Source organism: Aythya marila, assembly GCF_965140915.1.
Source record: "Aythya marila genome assembly, chromosome: 1".
Taxonomy (NCBI): domain Eukaryota; kingdom Metazoa; phylum Chordata; class Aves; order Anseriformes; family Anatidae; genus Aythya; species Aythya marila.
In genome coordinates, this window is record NC_139042.1 from 27,643,084 (window position 1) to 27,670,820 (window position 27,737).

General features: G+C 46.0%; 2 protein-coding genes across 5 annotated transcripts in view; one reads left to right on the forward strand and one right to left on the reverse strand.

Annotated features, from left to right (window-relative positions):
* Positions 1-21: 21 nt before the first annotated feature.
* ALG11 (ALG11 alpha-1,2-mannosyltransferase) lies at positions 22-4,610 on the reverse strand. Its single transcript, XM_082762307.1, has 4 exons — positions 4,566-4,610; positions 3,511-3,744; positions 1,811-2,742; positions 22-630 (listed from the first exon to the last, which is right to left on the reverse strand). Exons 1-4 carry the CDS (start codon positions 4,586-4,588, stop codon positions 359-361), a joined length of 1,461 nt encoding a protein of 486 aa, XP_082618433.1. The 5' UTR covers positions 4,589-4,610; the 3' UTR covers positions 22-358.
* A 264-nt stretch (positions 4,611-4,874) lies between these two features.
* ATP7B (ATPase copper transporting beta) overlaps positions 4,875-27,737 on the forward strand; it is a 43,582-nt gene continuing 20,719 nt past the window's right edge. The window contains exons 1-5 of one of the 4 annotated variants that reach the window (XM_082762264.1): positions 4,875-5,026; positions 6,027-6,263; positions 8,351-8,409; positions 24,555-25,782; positions 27,349-27,579. In XM_082762264.1, coding sequence (XP_082618390.1) covers positions 6,245-6,263; positions 8,351-8,409; positions 24,555-25,782; positions 27,349-27,579 — 1,537 coding nt within the window. In that variant the 5' untranslated portion in view covers positions 4,875-5,026; positions 6,027-6,244. Of the gene's footprint in view, positions 5,027-6,026; positions 6,264-8,350; positions 8,410-12,775; positions 12,864-17,275; positions 17,643-20,641; positions 20,682-24,554; positions 25,783-27,348; positions 27,580-27,737 lie in introns of those variants that run through there. The other 3 variants (XM_082762265.1, XM_082762263.1, XM_082762266.1) reach the window with 3 other exon arrangements.

Here is a 27,737-nt window from a genome sequence, read left to right on the forward strand (position 1 = left end):
ATCATGAAATGTGTAGAGACTCACTGAAAACAAAATATTAAAAGATTTTATAGATGTAGCTCTGTTACCCAGGAAAGCACTGTGAATTCAGAAGGTTTTGCAGCTCACTGTACTGTACACATGACAGCGTACTGTCACAGAGTCAACACAACATTTTCAGATGCATTTATTTCCCAGTGAAGTATTTCCCAGCAAAAGATTTCTATTACATAAAGCAGATATCCTGACAGAAAGAAAAAAAAACTCTTTATTGAATGGGACCCAGGAATCATAAATTACGTATATTTACATGTACAGGTCATACCTGGTCAAATATAAAAAGACAGTTTTACTCATACGCATTTTTATTCACGCACATTTATTTAAATAATGGCTCCACAGATAGTAGGAATGTCTCTTCAAAATGCCGGTCAGAAAACCTGTACACAGAGCGGCGAGCATTTTCTCTGATCTCCAACCTTTTTTCAGGAGCCAAAGAAAGGATATAAGCCATTTTCTCAGCGTAATTGTCCTCGTTTTCTGCTAGGAAGCCTGTAATACGTCCTTCATAGGGTACCACAATATCTAATTTGGGGCCTCCAGAATTGTGAGCCAGGATAACTGTGCCAGCTGCCATGCATTCAACCACTCCTGTGAAAGATACAAAACATGCCGATGTGAATGGGGACATCACAGACTTCAGCTTCTGACTGTGCACTGCAAATTTAAAACTGCAATAAAACTCTCCTAGAAGTTACTACAGGCTGGAGTTTTACATCAGTTTGAAAAATACGGCGTAAATGTAACTGAAATAAGTTTCCCTTAAACATAAAATTGAAACTAGAAATCAGATGTAACTGGTTAATTTGGGGTTCTTGTAGCACACGTGATCTATAAGAGATACATTATATGGTGATAAAGAGCTAGATCCCAAAATGAATGTAAAGATGAGGACAGAAAGTAGTTCTGTGGCAGAACACTGCAAAGCTGGACTGAAAACAAACCTGCTTTTGTGGCTTAGTGGCAGCTGCAAAAAATAATTACAAAACAGAGCTGAACATAGCTGCATTCATTTTCTCAGTCAGATTGAATGTTTTTAAGATTTAGAAAGATAATCTGAGAGAAAGGCTGATTGGACTCGTATCAGTTGGATGATATTCAAGCAGAAGCTCAATGTTTTGCAAATAAACACATCTTTACAGCTTCTGACAAGATCTGCACGTTTGTCCTGCCAAATTATCACAGCGTTTGTATTCTTAATGGTAGAAACTTTAATGAGATGGCTATTTGACAGAAAGTTTTGCTCAGTTAGAAGCAGCAAGATAGGAATAGCACACAATATATACATCAATCCTTCCTCTGTGGTTCCAAGTAAGAGCTCAATCACTTTAATTACTGATTGTTCTCAGTGCTGATTTGATTTTTATTAAGTTCCACTAGCTCAAATATTACCCATTGTAGATTATGCTCTAAAGTTTTAGATTTCATAAAGGTATAAATCCATTGGAGATTATTGTCAAATCGTGCTGAAATTCAAAAGCACAGTGCAACCGTATCGCTTTTTTTTGGGGGGGATAAGCTTTTATGGGGGCTCAAATCTCAGAAATCATTATTTCTATTCTGTAGCAGTTGCTACAGCCTTCTGAGGCGCCGCAGGGTACAGACAGCTCTACCTCTGCAAGATCACCACCAGGGCCTTGGGCAGCTGCTTGCTGTGCACGCCTCCGTGCTCAGACACTACCCCAAAGAGTCTTAGCCACACGGTGAAACCCTCCCCAGCTGTGTTCTAACCTCTAAGACAAGCAGCTGAAAAATGAGCAGAGATACTGACCGATCCCAAAGTGCTCGTTCCACATGGTGTGCAGGCCGATGGTGGCCTCGGCCAGGTGTTTCTTTAACTCTTCGAAGGGAATGTTTACTCTGAATATCACGTTGGCACTAACCCCCAGCTCTTCACAGAGACGTTTCAGGTTATTTACACGCTCCTCATCTTGCTGGTTACGGCAGCCTCCGATTAAAATAAGCTTGAGTGATGGCTGCTGCCCCGGTCTCTTCTCTTTCAGCAGCTTGGCGAAGGCTCTGATTTGCAGAGGATGATCTTTCTCAGGCCTGAACTGGCTGATGGAGACGATGGAACATTCAGCAGTGCTCTTTTCCTCTTCCAGAGGAATATCCAGGAAGGTCTGAACGTCGCACGGCGGATACACCACGCTAGTGCAAGCCCCAGTTCTCCAGATGGAAAGGATGTGGTTGAGCGTCCAGGAGGAATTAACCATAACCACGTCGCTGCAGGAACCCACCAACCCGTACAAGAACGCGAACAAGTAGTAGTAGACGAGTTTGAATTTGCTGATGAGCGGGTTGTTTGTGATGAAGGCTGCGTTGTTAAACCTGGTGTCCTGGTTCCTGACCACTGACAGCATATCGGTGCTGATGGTGGGATAGTGCACGTAACACCCCACGCGACAGCCTCCTAAATACTTAAAGAGGGGGAGCGTGAAGGCGTAACCCATCGAGTCAATATAAATGTCAGGAACACACTTCAGAAGAGCTTCCCAGCCAAGGAACACAGAGCCTAAGCTTTGTCCCAGCAAAGTGAAGTGAGGATAAAGAGAAGCTTCCACGAGGTAGCGTTTTTCTAGAAACACAAACTTCACGGGATGAGTTAATTTAATGTTGAATCTTCTGAAAGCACCTTCTACTATTTCTTCTGCAGTGGCATCTCTGTCACCAGTGTAAACAACACACGTTATGTTTTTGTACCTGTAAGAGTAAAGAAAAAGAATTTCACAAGTTCTCATCAAATTTTGTAACATGGAACTAAAACATTATTCATTCAAAATTAATACGAAAGTATGCACAAAACAAACATCTGGCCTAGCTCTGAAATGATTTTGATTTAACTAAACTGATTCTATGAATTCTTTCCCTTATATTTCTATTTTATTTTTTTCTGATCTACAGTAAAGCATGATGGATGAAGACTGTGTTTTTTTTTTAGAGTACAAGATAAAGGAGCTCAGTATTAATCAATATCAGACTTAAGAGTGCCTTGCGCTATGTTAGGAGATGTCCATCTAGAGTACAGCATGAACAAAATGCAGAAGGCTGCAAAATTCAGAAGGCTGTGCAAAGCCAGGGGTTGTGTCCGTGCTAATGTCCACTTCAGATATTAACTTTGTCTCTTGCAACAAGAGGTGAGTATCAAAACTAGAACCTGTGTACAGGTAACTGATGTGTCCCTAAAAGTCCCATACTGGTACCAAAAAAAATGATGCAAGAGGAGGGGTTTGGCCTAGGAGGAAAGAAGTGACAGGTGCTGCAGCTGTGCAGAAGACAGAGGACAGAATAAAATCCAGGCAGAGTGCTGAAGCCAGAAGGTGCAACCAGGTGAAACAGAGATCTAAAAAAAACCTTTAGGGCCCGTACATTAACGATACCCATTTAAATATGCAAAAACAACACAATTTGCATAAAGAACACCTCAAGAAGCTGAGCGTGAAACGTGGTATTTGACAGACGTGTGCTTACTTTTTCTGGAGCGTCCTTATGGCACACCACAAGACCCTCTCCCCTCCACCTCCTGCGTTGCAGTAGGGGTGAAAAAACCCCACCAGCACGGGTCGCTGCCCGTCCCTCCCCGCCGGGCCGAGCCGCCGCTTCCTCGCCTGCAGCCAGAGCCGCGCGCCCCACAGCAGCACCGCCACGCACAGGCACAGAACGCCGCTCAGAAACAACGCCGGCACCAGCAGCGAGCACAGCAACCTGAAACGAGTCAGAAAGCGTTAAACCGAGGAGTTCAATAATTAATTGTTGCATAGAAGAGACACAGTGCGGTGACAGGATGAGGGGGAATGGGCTAAAGTTGCGCCAGGGGAGGTTTAGGTTGGGTATTGGGAAAAACTTCTTCATGGAAAGGGTTGTGAGGCATTGGGATGGGCTGCCCAGGGAAGTGGTGGAGTCACCATCCCTGGATGTCTTTAAAAGACATTTAGATCTAGAACTGAGTGATATGGTTTAGTGGGGACTGCTAGCGTTAGGTCAGAGGTTGGACTCGATGATCTTGAGGTCTCTTCCAACCTAGGTGATTCTGTAGAGAGATGGGCTTATGGGGCGATAACTGGAGTTAGATCGTTGATATCGGTGGCTCATTTCAACAAGTATGACAAAAGTAGGTTGTTTGGGGATTTTTTTTTCCAATTATCAATTCTGTATTATTAATAGTAGATATTTGTGCACATATATGTGGTATACATATTATCAGGGCGATAAGCTGACATACACAGACGTTATATTATAGGATATACACCCACATACGCACCACATAAAGGCACATAAAGATATATAGAAGGCATATAAAGGCTGCAAAGCGGCAAACAGCCCTTAAACAGCCTTTTTAGAGCCTCCCTCAGCCGAGCTGGCCCCGTGAGGCCCTGCATTAACGCAGAGCGGCTCTGCCTGCCCTCAGGACAGGGCCCAGCACCCCGCCATTCCCCTCCCCGGGCTCCCGTCTCTCAGGTGGCTGAGGGCGGCCCCGGCCCGGGCCCCACTCCCCTCAGAGGAGCCACGACCCCCTCCCCCCCTACCTGCCCGTCCCGCCCGCCACCATCTTGTGGCGTCCTGACGGAAGAGAAGGCAGTCCCGGGGGCGGGGCCAAGCGGGCGGTGCCTCTCTCCCATTGGCTCCCCGCGGGAGATGGACAGGCAGGGAGGCGGGGCATAGAATGGGAGCCTGAGGGGAGGGAAAAAAAGGCAGAGGGGGGTGGTGGGGGCAACGGGAGGGGGTGCTGCTTGTGGGGCCCGCGGGGGTGCTGCTGGATCTCGGGTTTTTACCTCCCATTTTACCTCCCCTTCCGTTTTGTCCCCACTGAGGGATACTCACACGCCGGAGGGGCGGTGTAGGGATGAGCTGGGCTGTGCTGCTTTTCCAAACGCTGCTGCTGTTGCTGCTGCGTCGTGCAGCGCCTAAAATGGCCGCCCGGGGAGCGGGGTGAGAAACCCAGCGTGTGTCCCCTCACCGTGTGCGGGGTGAGGCTGCCGAGAGCTAGGTGAGGGGGAGTGTTTACACAGTGTGGTCCTGGCTGCCAGAACCTGAAGGGAAGGGGTGGGGAGCTGGGTGTTGGCCTCTTCTCAAAGGTAACCAGTGACAGGACCAGGGGGAATGGCCTCAAGTTGTGCCAGGAGAGGTTCAGGTTGGCGATGAGGAGACATTTCTGCTCAGAAAGAGCAGTCAGGCACTGGGACGGGTTGCCCAGGGAGGTGGTGGAGTCACCGTCCCTGGGGGTGTTCAAGGAGAGGCTGGACGTGGTGCTTGAGGACATGGTTGAGTGGGTGACACTGGTGGTAGGGGATGGTTGGACCAGGTGATCTTGGAGGGCTTGTCTAACCTTAGCGATTCTGTAGTTCTAACATTGATCTGCTGTCATGTAGGTAGGCATTTACTTCTCTTCCCATCATCTCCTTAAAATTATGGGGCATATCTGATGCAGATAAGTCTGTCTCCAGCCTCTCACAGAGCTGATCTATCCAAAATTTGAAGGTATTGCAAACATGCGCTACCTCTCCCAAACCCTGATTTTTCAGTCTTGTTGAGGCTGAAGCGCTCTCTTCCATGTCATAGCCCTTGGTGCGTTTTGAGGTCTTGGGGCTGTTTGGGATGCTTGTAAAGGTCCTCCTAGTGGCTTCCTGATCAGCAAATGTTGTAGGGCCCAGAGTTTATTCAGCCATTGCTACAGTCTGAAGCCAAGAGACAAAGCCTCTGCTGTGGTGGAAGTGGGAAGAGCTGAGTGTAAGTAATGATTAATTGGTGCTTACAGGGAGCCTCCACGTGGGGATCAAAGTTGGGAACAAGTCAAACCCTGAAAGTTAAGGTTGTAGTAGGACTGTACTTTTTTCAAGGGCCTTTATTTGAGCAGTTACATTGGAACAGTTGTATTGGGAAGGCCAGCAAGAGTGACGTGACATTTCATTTCTGACCCAACAGTTCGCATACGTTGGGTGCAACAGTCACTGGTTTCTCCCCCTTAATCTTCTCCTCTTCCCCAACAGACCAGCTGCCTGAGAAGCATGTCAGATGTTTGCAGAAGGGACCTGTGCTGGATTCACACCTCTCAACTTGAGACACATTTCTTGCAATGTCAACATTTGAAGCTAACTGCCCGGGTTCAGAGAAGAGGCATGGTTCTTCTAGGGAGCAAGCAGTCCGGTCTGTTTTAGATGATGAAAATTGTGTGTCTCTCCACTGAAAAGGACTTGAAAAGGAGCTTATGGCCACTCCCTTGGAAGGTATGAGTCTTAGACTGAGTTTATTTATGAAACTGATGGATCACAAGTTAGCCACAGCTTAATTAAGATGAGACTGAATGAGTTCTGATTAGCAAGTAAAAAAAGAGGTAGCCATCTACATACCATTTTGTTGCCAGAGCCATACATGGCAGATGCCGTGTTTTGAATTTAACTTGCTGTTCAGTCATCAGACACCTTTGCCTTCATATGGCTAGAAAAGTGAAACTTGTTCTTTCCAGTCAAGGCTCATTGCAAGGTTAGTGGTAGTGGGGAGGAGAAGTGAGGATTGATCCCACAGAGCTCCCAGCACAAGGCGTATCATTTCTTCAGGGATTCCTAAGTGTCGGGAGCATGTTTTAGCTTGAGCCCAACAAAATATTTTGCTTTTCCTGAAATGGTATAATCACTTTTTTGTGAGTTCCCAAAATCTCCTGTTAAGGAATGCATATGTTTGTGCATTTTGGCAAATGGAAGAAAAAGACTGATCTCCGCAGGCACAGCAGAAACAGCTGCCATGTAGCAGCAAACTGAATTTGCAGTGCGTGAACTTTTCCAGCAGGGAGAGCCTCAGAGTTTGTTCAGGGAGCCGGACAGCCAGGCATGCTTTGTGCACAGCATCGCCACTGTGGGACGTCGGTCTGGCACTTCCCAGAAAAATTGAAATTTTTGCACGGATGCAGATCAACTGGCCAGCTTTAGCGCTACAAAGCCTCTACAGTCACGTAATTTTCCTGGTGACAGTTCAAGAGCAAAGTATTCATAGAACTGTTTGTGTCTTGCTTTTGCTCCCAAGGCAAACAACAGATAGGCCAGAGGAGTTGTTTTGGCAGGAGAAGCTCTCTCTGATGATTTATTATTATTTTTTTGAAACTTCATGGCCCTTTTTCTTATAATGTGCACTTATTTCTTGACGGGTACTTCCATGTGGAATAATCCAGGAAACACCATGTCAGCGCTCAGCCGCCCGCCCAGCACAGAAGTGCTGCCTGGTGCTCAGAGGGAGCCTCCTGCCTGCCCCTTGATGCCCACTGCCCCTGGCCTGGCGCTGGGCACCCCTGAGCAGAGCCTGGCTGCGGCCTCTTTGCCCCCTCCCTGCGGGGATTCCCAGCCCTGGGGGAGATCCCCCTGAGCCTCCTCTTCTCCAGGCTGAGCAGTCCCAGCTCTCCCGGCCTCTGCTCACAGGAGAGGTGCTCTGCTCCTCTGCTCTGCTGATCTGTTCTATTTTTTCTGTAGTCCTTATAGTGGTAATTAAAGACAAGCTGTATTAAAACTTCCAAAGTTTTTATTTTGTTAGCTTTTTTTTTTTTTTTTTTTTTAATCACAGGGTATTCAGCTTTTGATGTGAGCACTGTGAAAGCCATGTTGCTGACAGCCTTACAGACTGCAAAGGATGCCTTTAATGTGTGAATATCCAGCGCAGACTAACTGGGTTGTCATCACTTCACAACTTCCCCACCTTAATGCATACGTAGCAGCAGATACTGGGTGAATATGTTTAAGGTATTGCCAATAACGTCAGCAAGAGCAGTGCTGAGCTGCCTTTAGCATTCCTGCTCCAGCAGGGGGAATGCTATTAAACATCTTGTCTGTAGAAATTCCACGTGGCTGACAGGCCAAAGAAATGAAACGAGCCTTGTCATGACGTTGGCTTTGTTCTCACCTGCTCAGAGATGTACCGAGTTTTTCATCTTTTGCAGCCTCTGTAAGCACTTTTGTCCTGTTTTAATTGCTTTCCTGATTAAGGTCCTCACTCTGAAGGAAGATCAGTGCAAACAAGTAAGCAGTGTTCAAAACAAACAGCAGAATCCACTCACAGTGCATTCTCCTCAAGCCTGTGAGGCATTGGAGGTAGTTTTTAAGTACATTTTTGTAACTCTCATTCATAGTGAGTGCTCCACATACAAGAAAGTTGCTAAAATAAGACCACTGGCAAGTAATAAACACAAAGAAACTGGATTAATATTGTGTAAGGATATTCATATGACAGTCATGTGTTTTTTTTATACCTTCTTGTACAGTCGGTTACTTTCTTTCTGGAGTACACCCTGTGTGGTACCGCGTTTCTCATACAAGTTTCTCTCTCGTAGCTGCCAAAATGCTGGGGACTGTTTTTAGCAGGAGGAGTCTTGTATCGTTCGTACACACAGTAAGTTTCTCCTTTTTTTTTGCACGTTTGTTATGTTAGGTTGTGAAATGTTGTGAAATGTTCTTCGTTGCATAGTAACAGGAGGCAGAAATAAAGTTGTACTGAACATCCATGAAGCAAAAAAACAAGTATTGGAAATAAATTGTGGCATATATACATTTAGGGCAAAACACCATGGGGTTGTTTTTACTGATACGTTATAATATTAAAGTTGCTAACTACAAACAATTCTAGGATTTTGTTTTTCTGTCAGCTTTGCTTTTTAGCTAGATGTTCCAGGGCGTGGATGCCTGCACTGTGTGTTTGTGAGCAAAAACTGCCCTTTTTAAAATTTTTTTTTGACAGAAGCAATGGAGAATTGCAAAAACATTAAGTATTAAGCAGCTTGAATCTACAGAGAATTTTTGCAAGAGTTCCTATGAAATACCTTTATTTGCATCACCAGGAAACTTCCAGCTGCTGGAACCCACTGGTTTTGATTAATAGAAAATTATTTTCACACAAGTTGTCCCAGCTGGACAAGGACTGTGTAGGAAAACAAATCGATTCCACTGTTGGAGTTCAGTTCTGTACATTGGGCCAGTGTTTTAACTTCCCATGGCCTCCTGTCAGTTCTCCTAAACAGCCAGCAGCAGGAAAAATGTCTGACATTTTCAGGGCAGGTGAAGGAAACGTTCCAGCAACTCAGAGCACAGGCAGAAATGAGCTGGTAACTGTCGTAGCCCTACCAGTGACATCCCTGAGCTTGCAAAGGGATACAGTGGTTCACTTTAAGTCCCAGCCTTTCCAGCTGGAAGTTTTGGGTTCCTGAGGGGCCGTGAGCATTTCTGAGTGTCTGTGATAGCAGACCTAACCCCCCATCTCTTTCCTCCCCCATTTACGCAGATATTAATGTCTCTGTGGCCATATGCACCTAGTCAGGATGTGAAGGAGATCGTGAAGGATCCTCTCTCTCACAGCAGTACCTTAAATTACATCTGTTAAAATTCATCTATGAAACTTATCAACTGAAAAGAAAATCAACAATCAACTTACATGTGTTTAAATCAACTATGAAACCACTCAGGAAGATGCACAGCTTCACTGAGTCGCTATTTATTTATCTTTTCAGCCCTATCATCAGACCTTAAAGGGTTCACAGACTGAAGAACTAATACCCTGCCCTGGCTTGTTCAGGATGTGTTTGTGCACATGCGTTTGTGTGCACGTCCCTCTGCCTGGTTCAGGGGGCAGGGGGGAGAACTGTTTGGGTGCAAACCCAAACTGTTTCATGCGGATCCAGGACGAGTCAGGATTTGCATTCTGTGCTCATGTCTGGCTCGTTGGCACGGATCAGGGAAGAGAAAATAGCCAGAAACTGGCTGCCGAGCGGGACAGAAGAGAATTACAGGAGTAATGCAGGCACTGTGCCTTGCCACCTCCTCTGACCTTTTTCTGTGCTGGGGATAAAGGAAGTTTGAAGGGGTGGCAATTTTCCCATGGCGCAGATTCAGAGATTCTCTTCTGGGGAGTGAACTAGGGCTGCTTAAAAGTCCTTCCCTGACGCGGCACCTTTTCTTTCAACGAGCAGAGGTAAGAGGAGGGAATAATAAATCAATTGACCCTGAATTTCCATGGATTGGCATCTCTGCTTCCTAGGAATTGAGGGCAGTGAATAAATCTCAGCAGGTTGCCTGGCAACTCCCAGGACGGTTACCTTCTTTTACACCGAGCTGCAGAACACATCAGTTTTGCCTAAAAGTGTCCTTGGAGGAAACATCCTTTTTCTGTAGAGCAGACTGAGGTGAACCCTGGAAATGACAAGGTGGCTGAGAGCTGGGAACACCATCCATCTCGCTGTCTGAAAGCGTTTTGTGTCACAAAACGAGCTCCCAGGAGCTCTTTTATTTTTTTTAGGACTCAAACATGTTCAGTTTCCTCTGGGTGCTCACGCAGTCAATAAGCACCACTTCCACAGGCAGTTTTGAAGAGCCAAGTGCATATACCACGGAAAACAACCTGAGAAACGCTGTGCGCATTTCAAAGCAGGGTTTTAACTGCGCCTTTCAGTCCAGGTGTTACATCTTTCAGATACATTTTTTTTTTTTGTAAACAGAAAGAGGTTTGCTCCGTTGCTGTTTCCTTCAGATGTTTTTTGAAGCATGTGTTTGAGTTGAAGAGAGAGCTTAAAATCAGTAGCGGTTGCCTTGCTGTGTGACATCCCTCCCTCAGTGCCACATTATCTATGACTTTTCCACCTCTGTTCTTCCTCGCTGTGTCTCATAGGCCGCCACTTGATGGAATTATCATCAGATAATTACAGAATTATCAGATATTCCAGCAGAAAAAAAAGTAACAGCAAGCACCTCTTCATCTTGATCTTCCCTCATAGTGTCTATGAGCCTCTGCAGCGGGTCAGCGTCGCTCTATCGAGGCCAAGGCTACGTGTTCTCATGGTCACCTGTGGAAGCACAAATTGTCCACTGATAGGAGCCGTGACCTCCCTGCCTGGGGCTGCTGACCGCGAGCTGGCAGCACGCTCACGCCGGGCATTAGACCTGGGCAGTGCAGTGCTGCTCCTGGCCCTGAAGAGCAAACAGGAGTTTTGCAGGAGGACAGCGTAAATAGGTTAGCTAAACAGCAGCTCACGTGTTATGGTTTGGACCTCCCGATGCCCCTGTGTGCCTGTAGTGTCCTCATCAGAAGTTGCCCTCTTCGCTTCTCGCCTGCCGGGACGCAGGGAGCCAGACAGAGGGCTGGCAGCTCTCTGATCTCCAGGTCGGGGAGAAAAAGCTGCCCAAGGGCAGAGCTGCAGTGTGGGAGGCTCCAAAACGAGCAGGGCCCCTGTGCTGGCCTGGCTGGGCTGTGGCAGAGCCCCGGCCTCACAGGCAGGCTGTCCGGGTCACACTGCAGCCCTGTCATCATGATCCCCTGCCAGCAGGGTCACCTGGGGTCTGAGAGGTCCCCAAACCCTCTTGTGTTTCTCTACCCAGTAACAGCAACCAGCCCACAGGGATGGTTCTTTCTTCGTTCTTGGTTCTTTTCACTTCTTTCTTGAAGTGAAGGTGATGAAACGAGCTCCTATTCAAAGGCTGAGCAGTTGGACTTGGGATTAAACGCCAGCTGCAGAACCAGAAATACAGGCTCAAATCCAAGTTGGTTTCTTATCCCCTCTCCCTCTCCTTTCCTTTATTTTATTAATGCTTTACAAATATGATGTGCTTTGTGTTCTTTACACAGTGTCAGGCGGCTCATCAAGCTGAAATCTCAGCCTGTCAAACGTGACCACAAGAAGGACTGGAAATAAGTGCTGGGAAGGAACTAATAAGTACATTAAATTGTGGGCTCCACCGTCAGGGACAGATTTAGAGGATGTTAATAGAGATGAATGGCACTGAAGATGTAGGCTTACATTCCTGATCTGTACAGGGGAAAAATTAATTGAAGATTTGAGAGGACCTGCAACAAGGTCAACAGTAGCTTACTTCAAAACAAAACAAAACAATAAACCCCTCAGTCTTCCCAGTTACTTAAATCACAGTTCAGAGACTCAGTATTTATTCCAAACAAATGTAGAAGGTATTTTTAAAAACCCACAAAAAAATCTAGGATATTTACGAAACAAAACTAGAATTGAGAACTTGAGGCTTATTTCTAAATGTAGAGAGCCAAGCGAGCTGGCAAAAGCTATGATCTTTAGCAGTGACTGATACAGTTCACGGGTACTAAACAGGTCTTCTTGTCGTCTCAAATTAGCCTTCGAAAATTGCTCCTTTTGTAGTGTTATCCATTCTCAAGCTCTATTTAAAATATTGCAGTCGAGGTGGAAAAAATGCAGGTTCTTTTTCTCTGGGTGGAGTTGAGAAAGGCTTTTGCTTGAATTTTACAACCAAACCCCGGCTCTGAGCTGGGTGCAGCACAGACAACATCAGAATGGAGAGCAGTGGGAGCACAGCAGTGCAAATCCTGGGTTTGTAGTTCTGCCACACTCGTGCCACCTCCACCCGACGAGGTGCCACACGCCTGCTACACGACTGAATGTTGCTGGGGAGCGGGACTGGAATTAATTCAGCCCGATGGCAACTGTTCTTTGCACTCTGACCCAAAAGGTGTGCCTTTTCCGGGGGTAATATGATCAGCCTGGTAGTTTCCAGGCACTTGAAAACAAATTCCTGCAGTATAAATACAGATAACAGAAATGATCATGCTGAAATCAACGCTGCTAAAAGCAGACAAAGTACCAAGTCCACACAATTTGCGGTCGTGAAGGAGCCGCGGAGTGAAAAAATGAGGCTGCGGTTTTGGGTCCTGCCACAAAAGAGATTCACCGCCGAGTCCTGCCGGTTGAGAGCAAACAACCGTTTTTAAATATTTAGAGAAGATTGAGTCTGCTTCCTGAAAAGCTGGAGCCAAAGTCTGAGCTGATCTGATTTGCAATGAGGTCATCAACTCTTAAGCAATTTTATTCATGGCAGGTAGGAATTTGATTCCTTGTTTTTCAGAGTTTTGAAAGGTTTCCTTTTTCTCCTTACAGCCTGAGAAATGCTATTACGTGTGATCACGCTTCCTTACCTGTTGAGAGGAATCTGAATACCATTGACCCAATAGAAATATCTGATGGCTGCCAGCCTTCCTAGGACATTGTAGCCAAGGAGGTGTCTTTCTCATTTCATGGCTCAAAACTGCAAGCAAATGCCATTGAAGAGGGAAAGTTGACTAGTTTTTTCCCTCTTAAATTATAAAAAGGTCTTTTTTTCTTTCTTTTTTTTTTTTTCTCCTGTAATAACAGTGTCAGTTCAGAAGAGTCAAGGACGTGGCTGTGCACCATGAATGTGAGCAAGCTTCTGTTGAGCTTTCAGCTGCAGCTGTTGCTTCGGCCGGCCGAAAGTGGCTGCTGGGCAAGAGCAGGGGCTTGCTTGAAGAAGTGGTGCACACATTTAATCAGTACTCCTCTTTTGGCTTAAAGAGGGTGCAGAGGGAGGAGAAATCGTTGGGTTTCACACTCTGGCTGGGTTGTAATGTTTGTAGGAGCTTTGCATCTGATGAGGAGAGTAGAAAAGTGTTATTTTTACATTCAAAGGCAGACTGGCTTTCTAGTTTAGTGTAAATACTGAAGCCTGTCTTTACACTTTATGCTGTTCAGGTATCTGAACCAGTTCCTCTTGTCTGCCCGTCAGGTGAAGGCAATATGACCCCCTTACCTCCAGGCCACTGATTTTTAACTTGCTCCCAAGCTTCTCATCTTTCGAGGCATTGTTAAGAACATTTTAACATGCTTGCTTTGGACAAGGAGGCAGGGGGATTAGGCACAGGACAAGTCATCCTATAAAGCCAGGGATGAATGCACCCAGGAAGTGTAATTTACACAAAGACGTGTACTTTTTGTGGGTTTAATACGTTCTCTGGTGGTAGCAAGTAGCATAAAGGGGAAAACATGTTTTATGAGCTGAGTTTTATGAGCTTTAAGTCAAAGGGATTTAATCTTCTTGGTATGTTCTGTATTTTCTTGAATGACAATGAAAATATCTCCTCCAGCATTAGCAGAGCTGCAAAAGCAGCAGCCAGATTTTGTATTTGCCATCTAAATCCCATCCTACCACTCCTGAGTGATTTTTTCCTGGTAAAGCTCCTCAGCTGTGCAACATCTAGCCTCCAACCAGGGCACCTTGTTGTTACCAGGTGAGACAGGCAACAGCTCCTTCCTTCCTTCAGCCCTCAGTAAAATGTTAGCAGCTGACACAGTTAGCATCAGCTCCAAAGGGGCAATTAATGGAGCCGGAATGGGGAAAACAATTTGGGTGGGTAACTCCAAGCAGCTGCCTTGCTCCTCCAGCAGATGTAGCTGCCCTCAGGGTGCTACCTCGCATCCCTCTGAACTGGCTCCTGGGCCACAAGAGTTGTGGAGAGAGTGGGATTGGGCAGGGCCTCTGAGCTTACAGCCTGCTCTGTTAAGGTACTTTGAAATTGGGTTTTGTTTTACAAGATGCCTGGGTGTTTCTGCTTTGTGAATGGCAGTGCTTGTCCAAGAGCTGCTGCTGGTTACTCAGCTGCATGGGTTTCAGTCACCATTGCCACGGATCTCTGCTGGAGCCCACTAAATGTGATGCTCCACATCAGTCAGCTGTGTTGAAATACATCTTATACCCCGTTCACCTGAAGAGCTATAGGAAACTGTCCTCTCCTCTCAGCAAAATAATTCTTCTTAATGTAGGTAAATACCTCATAAAAGCGTATATATATATTTATATATAAATACATGGTAAAGGTGTTCAAAACACAGCCTGGTGTGCTTCTCCTCCAGCTCCAAGTCAGCATTCAGCACTGCTGAAGGAGGAGGACCGTGAGGGCATTAAGTAAGAACTTGTTTCCACTACTAGGAACAAGCAAAGAGATTTTTACCTTAGAATTTCTCAGAAGTTGGATGGACGAGAGGAGGCGGGGAGAAGACTTACTAAATATCTCTTTATTCCTTCAGCTGAAGTTAAACCTCAACCTAGGGTGAACCTCAGACAGCAAGCTTCATCACATGATATCTCATGAATATTAGTCACTTGTAGCAACGTGCCAGGTAGGGGTTTGGGCTATTTTGAATAATAAAGATACTGTCTGAGGTGAGTGGACTGAGTTTTTACCTTAGAGCTGGCCAGAAACTGCAATTTGTGTTCCCTAAGATATTCTAGAATTTGAATTTTCCATTATTTGGAACAGAAATTAGCTCTAGTGCTCAGAGCTGAGTTTCTTAGTATCTTTGATTTGGGATCGGAGCGTTGGTTTGCCTTAGAAAGACAAAAAATAGACTCTTAGCTTGAGTGTGTGTCTTTAATGAGTAGATGTAGCCCTAGTACTTGAAGATGTGGTAGTTAAATATCAATTATATTTCACATAAGTCAAACTGTAGGATTTTCAGTTTGTTGTTTCAAAGCCAGTTAAAGTCAGAAAGGTGAAATATTTTGAAGAATTAAAGGCAACTTTTAAGAAAAGTGTCCCAACTGAAGTCAGCTGCCTTTTTAACCAGTTTTATTGATAAATGCAGAACAGATGCTTTACGCCTTGTAGTGTGGTGGTAAAACTATTAGTATTTAAGATCTGAAGAGTCTGGAAAAGGGAAGGTTCCTTTTGAGTAAAAGCCAGCAGCCTGTGATGGTTTCCAGCCCCCACTTCTGAGCTAAGGTAATACCGTACGTGACCCTGCTAGAGGCTCCTCTGAGAGCCACCTCCACGCTGCCAGCTGGGCACCTGACAAACTGCTTGGGGAGCCCACCTCCCAGGCACGGTCCCAAGGATGGTCACCTGGCTTTGTTAACATGGGAGTGATTTTTTCCTGACCTCTTTCCTTTTTTTTGGAAACATTATATGGGTTGGGTCTCTGCAGTCACTTGGGAGAGAACAGGGAGCGGAGAGGGAGCTTCTGTAGGGTGTTCCCTCACTGACCTCGTAGCTAACGAAGCTTCTCTTGAACCCGTCCTAAATTGTACTGGCATCATCACATGCTTGTAAAGCTCTTTTGAAGTGTCATTTCTCAAAACGTTTTCAAATTCACTTTTCTTTTTCCAGTTTAATGTTATCCCTGTTCTTGTGTATTAAGGCAGTGACACACAGTCATGCTATGATGGTATTTTGGTTTTCATTTCGTTGGCAGAAGACCTTCCTTTTCTAAAGAGGATTCTGAACTCTCAACTGTTGCGTGGTGTGAGCAGGGGTGTGAGAGATGTCAAGGGAAAAAAGTAAAAGGAATGTGACTTCGTCCTGCCAGACAGCTGGAGTGCCATGTGTGTCCTCAGGTTTCTTTGCCGTGACTGAGCTGTGCCGAGACTTCAATCCTGCATGCTGGTCTCTGCATGGGAGTACATTTAGTGATTTATTTTCTTTTCAAATCCAAGCATTTCTGATAAAAAAATAAAGTAATTATTTTAAGGCTTGCCTGCACAGTGAGGTCAGTGCATAGTCGGGGGATGTGATTTGCTGGCACACTGACTATATGGTGTAGTTTCCCTTCATGGCCAGTCTTTAGGTGCCTGTTTAGGGGTGCCTTTAGAAGTGGACTGCACTGCTGGACACTCAGGGAACTCGAGGTCCCACTCGCCAGGTTAGAACAGTGCTGTGAATTTGGGGCAGGCAGCCCCAGGGAAATGCATCCAGCTTGGCTCTAAACACTTCTAGCGATGGTGCCTATCGTATGGCTGTCTAATTAGACATTCCTGGAACTGATGAAAGGATCTAAGGGGTTTGCCAGAGGGAATACTTTTTTTTTTTTATTTTAGTTTTTCTTTTTTTCTCTTCTTCATGGCATTAATTGCTGGTTTAGCTTTCTGTTTGTTTGTTTATTTTTAGTTAAGCTTGGGGATGGTAAAGAGCTGCGCTTTAAAAGGCGTCAGTTTTGCACTCAGTCTTTTTCTTTTCCCTTTTGAAACCAGGAACGACTGTCCTTGTGCCCTAAATAAATGAAAGACCTTCAGCCTAGGAATTTTAGCTATCATAAGCATGCTTAAAGTGTTAGAGGGGACCATTTCCTGGATAAAAATCCAAAAAATCCCAGGTCACTTCACGGAAAAGGGAAGCGGAGTAGCAGCGTTGCCCTTTGCAGGAGCTGCGGTTGTGCCCGTGGCCACAAGGAGCTAATGCCTGGGTGTCTGAGTTAATTATGCACCGGCTGGCTGCACACAGGTCATGTTTGAGCAGCTTGTGAAAGGCAGCCTTGGCTGAGCTGCCCGCGACGCCGTGCGCAAAGCCGAGCGGCGCTGACTGCGGTTTGGTAAGCGCGAGGGCTGCCAATTGGTGGGGAGCGTTTGGGCTGGCAGGCCAAGGAGGTAGCTGAGTGCAGCGTACACAAAGATCACAGGTTACATCTGGGATTTCATTAGGAATGCCTAATGAGCACGCTGATGAGACGGGCAGAGCTCCCCAGGCCGTTGCAGCTGAAAGAAGAGTTGCTGATAAGGCACGCTGCCTAACTGCTCTCCTAAAGCTTTCCTTTGGCGTTGCAATATTTAAAGCCTGCAAAGATAATGGAGAGGAAAGGGGAGAGTAAAATAAGAAGGGAACTGTCCTGCTTAGCTACTTTAAACAACAAAAACATAACGCTGGTGTCTATTCGTAAGCGGCAGGCAGCTCGTGATGTGCCTGAACTACTGATTATCGGTGAAAAACCCAGAGCAGGATCTCCGGTAGAAGCAAGCAGTAACTTGCAGAAAGAAGAGAAAGTTTTGCAAAGTAACTCCATGGGGATGCCAGAAGTCAATACAATTGAAAGACAGGTCAGTGAGCTGTTGCTTGTGTTGGGAGGGAAGAGATGTTGCCGAACTGGAGAATTTTAAACCAAGCATGTTGGACATGGGTTGTATATTAATGTGCTCAAACCTTCTTTATCTAAATTATTTCCATCCCCAGCATGCATCTGTGTCCTGTAACAAGTAGTACAGAAATGCCAAGTCCTCTTGAGAGCCTCTGAAATTAATCTTTGAAAGCAAATGTTAATAATGAGGTATGCTATATTAGCTAATGAGCATTTTTCCAGCTCCACCTCTAGTAATACGGAGTGGTGATTCTTACTGAGGAAACATTTCTCCTCTTGAGCTGTGACTGCTTGAGTAGTTTGACATCAGCTAGTGCTGTGTTATTCCCTGGAATTCTAGAAACTTTAAGAGGTCATAATTGTAGGTAAGTAGTTTATTTATAACTAGTAAGTGGATACTAACAGAAATTCTCGATAATATACCTGTGGCAACATTTTATTTCGTTTGTAATTCAGAGTTGTAGTTTTGGAGGTTGGCTGCTATGGAAAAGAGGTTTAGAAAGATAAGCGCTGATAAAAACTTTATGAGGTTTATTACTTAAATAAGAGGTTTTGCTGTTTAAAAGTTTATATTACAAATTATAATAATGTAATTTGGATCAGTGGATGTTTAAGGAAAACAACCTGTCAGAATAAATAAAGTGTTCTTTGAAAATGCGTATATTAGAATGGCTTAAATAATTAGTGTCAGACTGGGATGAAACAACAGCGAGAGCAGGCCAACTATATGTGAAGGCTTTGCCTGTCTCTACTTCTCACACTATAAATGTTTGCTACAAAGCAGTCATGACATAAATTACTTTGTTCTGCCAAAAGATCTCTTTTCTGTATTCAGTTTGCTGGAATATATTGGGTTGCTCATATCGGAGCAGTGAAGAACACCACAAGGAGTTTTGCTTTAATTCTACATTAGAAACTATCCATTTATGACAAGGCTTTCCTCTTTCTCACTGAACCTAGTATGGTTTATATAGCTCTCTTTAGTTTAAAAACACTTTTTTAGTTCTCTAGGGCTTAATAAATATGGCATATATGGGTATCATTTCAGTAACACTGGGTGCAAGCACATAAGCTGTGTCAGAACTAGATACTGACACTAGTAGGGCTTCACATGTTGATCTCCCTGAGGCATGGAGGGGGAAGAGGGGAGGAAGACCAACCATTTATGACCTGATGCAGCTAAACAGAATGTGCTGACAAGATGGATGGACGGGCTGAGCTGAGATTTGTTCAGGAGGATGAGAGCTGAATTTCTGCCTCCGGCCCACTCAGAAATGACGCTGTTAGAGGCGTGAAATTGAAGAGTCTGGACCTTTGACGTTCCCAAGGCTGTTCTGTCCTCATTTTGTTGTTTGCTGGCAGCCTATAACAAACTGGGAAAACATCTGAAGTATTTAATTACTAGTATGTGGCTTTTCGGTTGTGCGTTACTGCCTGCCTGAATCCAAAGCCGTGAATCAGCAGCTTGTGAAAGAGCAAAGCAGGGAAGGTAAAGCAGTGACAGATAAGGTAATTCTTCGGCAGTTGTGCACTTCAAGGGAGGAGGGCAATAGCTGGTTTCAGCCTGCGGATGTGTGGGGGAGAGAGCAGCTCAAAACCTTCAGAGACACCAGGTGAGAGGCTGAGATCTGGCATTTGTGGGCAAGAAGATGGGGAGAATCAGAGGGGAATTTGCTCAGTGGGCCGAGTCCCGTTTCCCTGCCAGCTAACTGCCTGGCATCGTGATGAGGTTCTTGAACTTTAGGATATGAAAGTTGGTGTCACATTTGGGAGACTGAGGGTTTTACACCAGCATTTGGGAGGTGGCTGCACCTCCCTGGCAGGGGAGGTGAGGGGGAAAGGGAAGACAAGGTGACACGTGCTGGTCACCATGTGTGAGGGAGGGCCTTGCCCAGTGCTGTGTGGGTTTTTGTTGTCTTTTTTTTCATCCACTTAAGCAGTTTTCCTCTGGTGTATTCTGTAGCCCTTCACCACTGTGTTGAACCCTTGGCCTTTGTACTTCTGAACGGGAGTACCCAAAAGAAGCAGCTCGTTTTTGGGGATGTTGGTTAGCCTGGGCTTCTGAGGGCCATTTTGCCCCGCCAGCTGCACAGGCCATGGGCAGCAGCCGCCTCTTCCCCTGGACCTGCCACCGACCTGTGGACACCACAGGGCAAATTGCTGCACATCATGCTGTGACTCGAGACTTGGGCACTCCCAATCCAGCAGTGTCACCCTGCTCTGCTCCACCTCCTTGCTCTCCCAAGAAGTTATTCCAGCCCCGCGGCATGTTCTTGTTCAATGATCTTCCTGCCAGGGGAACAGAGCCTCTGGCCTCTTCCTGCTGCCCCCAGGCCCAGATTTTCTCCAGGGCAGCCACAGAGACTCGATTCCTGCCTGAGACAGCAAGGAGGGCAGCTCTTGACACCGATGGGTTTGTTCTGAAATCCTTGTCCTGGGAGCTGGGATCAGACTTACTCATGGTTTCAGATGCTGCTTGGTCAGAGCTGCCTGCTGTAGATGGGAATAGTTTCACCTCTGGCATTTCCTTTAAAGCCATCTCCAACTATTGCTGCTTTTCTTCCAATAGGTCCCCATTTAACTTTTTTCCCTTCTTTAAAAATCATTTTTCTATTTAAGGGCTGTTGCTTAAACGATCTTCACAGCTCAACTTTCATGAGATTTTCTTAGTTTTCAGCCCAGATCCTCCCTCTGTTTTGTTTTTTTTTTTGAGTGGCAACTTTTATGTGCAAAACAGGGGAGGGAAATAATTGTCCTAATTTCATGTTTTCATTATTTACATAATTTTCACATAGTCATTGTAAAAATATGCCGGAGTCCCGTAGAGCAAACAGACCTTGTGTACACGTCCCCTTAAAAGTAAGCAGGCCTCCTTTGGCATGTTAGGCAAAAAGCGTTGGTCACTGCAGCCAGTTTGCTGAGATTCAGACACGCAGACAGATGACTTTTCTTTGATTCATTCAGATTTCTGGGCAGAAGCAAGCAGGAGGGGTGATCCCTGGTAAGTGTCAGGCACCAGGATTAACCAGATGCCGTTTTCTTTGTGGTGGTGAGCTTTGCGTGGTGACTTTGGCCCTGGTGATGTTACCTGGCTGTCCCAGCTTGGGCTGTGTTGGAGGTGGTGTCTCTGATAGTCTCCTAGGTGCCATTTAATGTACAGCTGTTAGCTGCTACCAAGAAACCCTCTTTTGAAACTTAGTGTGTGAAGACTACATGCTGTATGTAGGAATGTGCACATTTCTGCATGCCTGCTGGCCAGCTCCTTACGTGAACCTGCTGTTTTCCTCTCATCTGGTGTAGAAACACCCCTTCGCATAGATATGCCCATAGATAGGGCTATGCTCCTTCTCCTGGGAGCATTTTTTAAAACAGAAAAAAATACTGAAGACTTTCTAGATACTGCATTTGAATATGTACAAATTTTTGTTTGTTTTTTGGAGGGGGGGAGATTCTCAAATTATTTAGATTTTTTTTTAAAGGGCATTCATATATATATATTTATGTATTTACATCTACTCCCCTTTATTTTTGTTCTTTTTAATAAAAAAAAAATGTGTGTAAGGATGTTTTCTCTTGCAGAGCACAAATGCCAGTTTTTGTCAAATAATGAACAAAATAGTGCCTATTCTTCTAAATGCTGGTGCATCTTTTAATCCAAAATATCAATTGATGGCCAAGTTTTGATGTTCCTATGACTAAAAATACATCGAAATAGTAAAATCAGTCCTTGCTTTTATGTTTTTCTGAAGACTGTGTGCCAGTAAATACCCTTTAATCACTTCATTTAATTTGAATCACTTTTATTTCAGTAGGCACATAGGAAAATGGAGATGCTTAGTGAGCGTGGGGTAGGGGAGATGCAGAGAAGGACCCAAGAGCTGTGGTGCTGCCTGTTTTCCGTCTGCAGGTTGCTCCCAGAAGCATGTTGGATAGGAGCAGGTGAGGAGGCTGTGTGTCTCGCCCCGCTCTTCCTCAGTTTCATCAAAGAATGAGGAACACAAATGCCTTTGTACGAGGAAAAGCAAATGCATGCAGCGAGCTCCTGTAGCACGCATGAGGCTTTTTGCTTTGCTGGGTGTTCGTGAAGATAAGAGCTTCTCCCTGTGACCAAAATCTCATGGGAGCTGGAGATAGGGAAGAGGAGACAAAGGACAGTATTGAAATAGGCTTCTCCAAGTAGACATGAACAAAAACGAATGTTTAAGGTTATGCAGCATTTGAAATAAAGTCTGTGAGAGACAGTCTTCCTTTTCAAACAGGTTTTCTTCCCCATATATGATGCCGTATTATTTTTAAACTGTGAGGGCACAAATAAGAAATAAGCATGGAATTGTCTTTTCTGCACTTAAATAGGGACCATTAATCATTTGTATTTTGTTTTGAAGGGGGGGGGGGCTGGCTGCATCTTTACATTTACGTTGAGGATTTCAGTAACTTCTGGCGAGGAAAGTGCAAGGAGAGAGGGACTGCCAGGTGTGCAGGAGTAAAAGGGACACAGGAGCTAAAATATGCACATAACTCTTCCCCAGCATCTCTGGAGTGTAGCCTTGAGGCTACAAGCAGAGAGGGAAGGGGGCACAGAGGGTGGGCTCATGCCAGGATAGTGAGGGGCTGCCTCACTTATTATTAGTTATCTTGAGGTCATGCCCGACCAGGTTGTGCTGGACCTGGTGACATTAAAGCAGGAGTCCTGGTGGACACCAAGCTGAACATGATCCTTGCTGCTAAGAAGACTGATGGCTCTGGGCTGGATTAGGTGGAATTGCCAGCAGGTTGAGGGAGGTGATCCTTCCCTTCTGCTCAGTGCTGGTGAGGCCACACCTGGAGTGCTGGGTCTGGTTCTGGGCCCCCCAGTACAAGAGAGACATGGACACACTGGAGAGAGCCCAGCAGAGGGCCACAAAGATGACGAAGGGCCTGCAGCACCTCTCCTGTGAGCAGAGGCCGGGAGAGCTGGGACTGCTCAGCCTGCAGAAGAGGAGGCTCAGGGGGATCTCCCCCAGGGCTGGGAATCCCCGCAGGGAGGGGGCAAAGAGGCCGCAGCCAGGCTCTGTTCAGGGGTGCCCAGCGCCAGGCCAGGGGCAGTGGGCACCAAGGGGCAGGCAGGAGGCTCCCTCTGAGCACCAGGCAGCACTTCTGTGCTGGGCGGGCGGCTGAGCACTGGCCCAGGCTGCCCAGAGAGGCTGTGGGGGCTCCTCCTGGCAGAGCGGCACAAGGCGCCTGCACGGGGCCCTGGGCACCCTGCGCTGGGGGCCCTGCTGGAGCAGAGCTTGTGGACGGGGCCTCCAGAGCTCCCTGACAGCCTCAGCCCTGCTGTGGTGCTGTGAACTGAGCTTGTACCACTAACGGGAGTCAAGCCTGAAGACTCGATTACTTTCAGTTTTTATTTAGAGGCCTCCATAAATGTCCATGGCAAAGGCTCAGGGAACTGTTGTGTAGAGCAGGAGGCGATGGGCTCATCAGGAAACCCATTTCTGCCTTCACCTGAAGGTGAGATTCAGAGGAGTGCTGCATGGACGTGTGACTGAAGCGGTGGCCTCTGTCTGTTTACCAGCACTTCTGTTTTCCCAGGGAGTATTCTCCTCCAGTTCTAATAAATACAGTACAGAGAAGACTGAAAGCAAATTTCTTAGTTTTAATTTTTGCCGTTTTGGTCGTGACCCAGACATCATTATTCCCAAGCTCTCTAAGCATGAAACAAAATCAAGTTAATGAATTTTGAATGCTGCGTGAAATGAACTGGGAGCAGTCTAGTGTTAATAAGCAGCCTAAATGCTTCTTGTTTGTGCTGCTGTACTGAGGAGAAAGTTTTGTGTTTTTTTTCTCTTTAGTAGAAAGAAGACGCGTATTGTGTTATTAAGCAGTGGAGAGCCCTTCACAAGCAAGTTAATAGATTTGTCACAGCTTCCATCCAAATCTTTAGGAGATAAATTTCCCTTAAGTCCCAAACAAGAAGTTCTTTCCATGAAACCTGAAGATCTTGGGCTTGTCCCTCCCCTTCTAAGTCCTCCCCATTGCTTGGTGTCAGTGATGTCCTTTGATGACGGAGAGTTGTGCTCTCATTACCTCTTTCATGAGAAGCATCGGCTTTATAATTTTGATTAATATTGCATTTTTCAATTGGATTGAGTGCACTGAACTGTAGAATTGCAGTATTGTGGGCCATGATTTGACTGATGGATAATCCACTTCAGGCTAATCTCCTCCAGTAATGGCTGTGACATTTGGAAAATTGGTGTTGGATCAAAGCAGCGAGCTCTTGGAGCTCAATATCTGATCTTTGTTAGGTACCTCACAGCGAGGAAGGTGAAACTAAACTATAGTGGAAGCATCTGCATACATATGTCTTTTTAAAATCTTTGTGAGTAGATTTTAAATTCTAAGATCTGTATATTTGTAGACAATCCAGACCCTTGTGTGTACACCTATGGTGCTGCAGGTATCATGCAACTGGTCCTGCCTGGTTTCAGGCTCCAGCAATTCCTGAATCTGTTTTCTGTTGGCATATTATTTTGTTTTGGTAGTGGCTTGGCCAAAATGTTGGCTTCTGATGTCTGTGGAGAGATGTTCAGTGTGCGCTCTCCTGTGACCCTTTGTGCTGGTGGCAGTCTGCTGTGAAGAGCAGAGCTTGGGCTGCACGGCAGGAGCACACAAGTTATAAATGATTGGGTTGGAAATGTGGGTATTTCTAAAATTGCTGCTCAAGGGAAGTGTCAGAGGCCTGATTCATACTGCATAGCTAACTGGTAGTGTAGTCAAAGTGTAAGTTAACATCATGAAACATTTCAGTGGAAGTAGACTGCTTTGAGGGCTTATGAAGAATATTGCTGCTTTTAAAGTGATAAAGGTACATGTGTTTTATTTTTCTCTTTAGGCTTTGTCCGACACTGATTCCCCTCCTAGCTGTGCACTGGAACCTACAATGAAACAGCATTTTGCTTTTGACAACATGGGCTACGAGGAGAGCTTTGAAACCCTGCCCTCGCCATCTTCCCAGGAGCGCACTGTTGCAGTCAGGGTTGTGGGGATGACTTGCCAGTCCTGCGTGCAGTCAGTAGAAGGACGAATTTCCAAGGTGAAGGGCGTCGTGAGCATTAAAGTCTCCCTTGAACAGAATAATGCCCTAGTAAAGTACCTGCAGTCAGAAATAAGCCCGGAACAGATTTGCCAGGAAATTCATGACATGGGTTTTGACGCTAATGTCGCAGAAAAGAGGTTGACACCGGCATCTGTAAGTTTACCGTGCTCGAGGGAAGCGGTAATAAAGCTTCGGATAGAAGGCATGACGTGCCAGTCCTGTGTCACCAGCATCGAGGGAAAGATGAAGAAGCTGCATGGTGTGGCAAAAATCAAGGTGTCGCTCGCTAACCAGGAGGCAATCATTGCTTACCAGCCTTACATCATTCAGCCCGAGGAACTCAAGAGCCATATCAGCAGCCTGGGGTACGACTGCACCATTAAGAGTAAATCAGCACCTTTGAAGCTCAGTGTGCTTGATCTTGGGCGCCTGCAGAGCGCAGACCCCAAGGAGACACCGGCGAGTCTTGAGAGTGATGGGTTGGAGCCACAGGCTGCCAGGATGGGTGGCACAGCGACCGTGGCTGTGCAGATAGAAGGCATGCACTGCAAGTCCTGTGTCAGAAACATCGAAGGAAACATATCCTCTCTTCCAGGCGTGCAAAGTATTAACGTGTCTTTGGAGCGTAAATGTGCTGTTGTACGGTACAGCCCAAATTTAATTACCCTGTCAGCTCTGCAGCGAGCTATTGAGTCCCTTCCACCTGGAAACTTTAAAGTGCGCCTCCCTAATGATTCAGAAGCAAATAACCAACCATCTCCACCGCCTGCTTTGCCGTGTGGTCTCGCTGGAGAGCCGCTGGACGACACGACGTGCACGGCTGTTATTAGGATCGATGGTATGACCTGCAATTCCTGTGTGCAGTCCATAGAAGGGACGATATCGCAGAGACAAGGTGTGCAGCACGTAGCAGTTTCTTTAGCTGGCAAGACTGGGACCATACGTTATGATCCAGCTGTCACAAATGGAGAAGACTTGAGAGCTGCCATAGAAGACATGGGGTTTGATGCGTCTGTGCTAACAGGTAACTGTGTCCTAATCTGTTGATTTTTATTCTTGAGTACTTTATCCAAGAGCTAAGCCTTGCTTTCAGCAAAGTAAGTGCCGAGATGCATTTACATGTACCCTTTGGTGGGAAGCAGGCAGTGCTTTTACATGTCAGCTGCAGCACAGTTTGTACACTTCATACATGTGCCCAATGTTTAAGAAGTTGCTATGGTGTGTAATCTCTCTGGTGAATTTCAAAAGCAGCAATATTTACTTGCTTCAGCTCAGAACAGATTTCCTTTCAGATACAGATGTAGTTTACCTGGAATGAGTTGGTTTAATCCCAATATCCCCACTCCTGTGAGCTTTTCTTGTATGTCCAATCCCTCTGAATCTATGCAACAGCTATGAATGAGGAGTCCATATATGACATTTAATTATGATTTGTTTCAGAACTTGTAGGAGAGTGCCAGATCTATCTCTGGAAAAAGAGGGGAGCTCCTGTGTTTAACACATTCAGAGGCAGCTCTTGCTCCTTTATACAAATACTCTGCCTGAGAGATCTGGTTTGTGAGTGCAGCTGGAAGAGTTAGTTACTGGGTGTCTGTAATCTGGCAAAGAACAAAGATGATCACAGTGGGCCTGAGTGTGTGGAGGTCTGAGCGCTGCAAATCTCCCGTTACTCATTTTGCAGTACTTGCATGATAAACATTGTGCCAGAAAGAGAAACCTGTTGAGAAACTCGTCCTTTTCCCTGGTAGAGATGAAGTGCTATGAGTTCTGTGTAGAAGGCAGCAAGGACAAAGTGACTGTGAGGCTGGGCTGTGTTCTCTGTGCTGGATCAGAATCACAGAATTGTTGGGGTTGGAAGGGACCTCGAAAGATCATCGGGTCCAACCCCCCTGCCCATGTAGGTTCCTTAGAGCAGGCTGCCCAGGTAGGCGTCCAGATGGGCCTTGAATATCTCCAGAGAAGGAGACTCCAAAACCTCCCTGGGCAGCCTGTCCCAGTGCTCCGTCACCCTCACCGTGCAGAAGTTCTTCCACATGTTGGTGCGGAACTTCCTGGGCTCCATTTTGTGGCCATTGCCCCTTGTCCTGTCCCCACAAACCACTGAAAAGAGGTTGGCTAAATCCCTCTGCCTCCCACACTTCAGGTATTTATACACATTGATGAGATCCCCTCTCAGTCTTCTCTTCTCCAGGCTGAACAGCCCCAGGTCTCTCAGCCTTTCCTCACAGGGAAGCTGCTCCAGGCCTCATATCATCTTTGTGGCCTTCCGCTGGACTCTTTCCAGGAGATCCCTGTCTTTTTTGTACTGGGGAGCCCAGAAAACACTCTAGATCCCAATAGATGTTTATTGAGCAGAGGTAACTGTCAGGTCTAGACATTGAAATAGGAAGGAGCCATTTGCCATCTGAAAGTGGAAAAAGAGCTGTGTAGTAGCAATCTACATCATTTCCATGAAGAAACCATAATTGCCGTATCACCTTTCAAACAACTGAGACTTTGCATGACTGATAAATACGGCCTGCTTGTAGTTTTGTGTCATCGTATCACGCTTTAGCTAGTGTTTGTTCACTTTACTGTGTGTTTATTCAAGATACTGGCACGGGAGAACACAAGCATCGGCCTGGCGCCAGCGATGCCGCGGTGCAGCCTCAAGCTCTGGAGTCTCCTCACCAGGATCGTGCCTCAGATTCTCTTCTGCAGGGTCCTCACCTCGACGGGCCAAACCAGCCCGGTGAAGCCAAGAAGTGTTTTTTACAAATCACTGGCATGACCTGTGCGTCGTGCGTGTCTGCCATCGAAAGGAAACTGCAGAAGGAAGACGGTAATAAATGTGACATTCCTCTCGTGAGTCTGGGTGGGTCTAGTGGTTGGAGGAGGTATTCAGGGGCTGTGGTAGAACATCTTGAGGTTGCACAGACTTCGTGTTCTTTGTTAGTGCTAATGTAACCATGTCGCTGTTTAACTATCCCGCTGCACTGG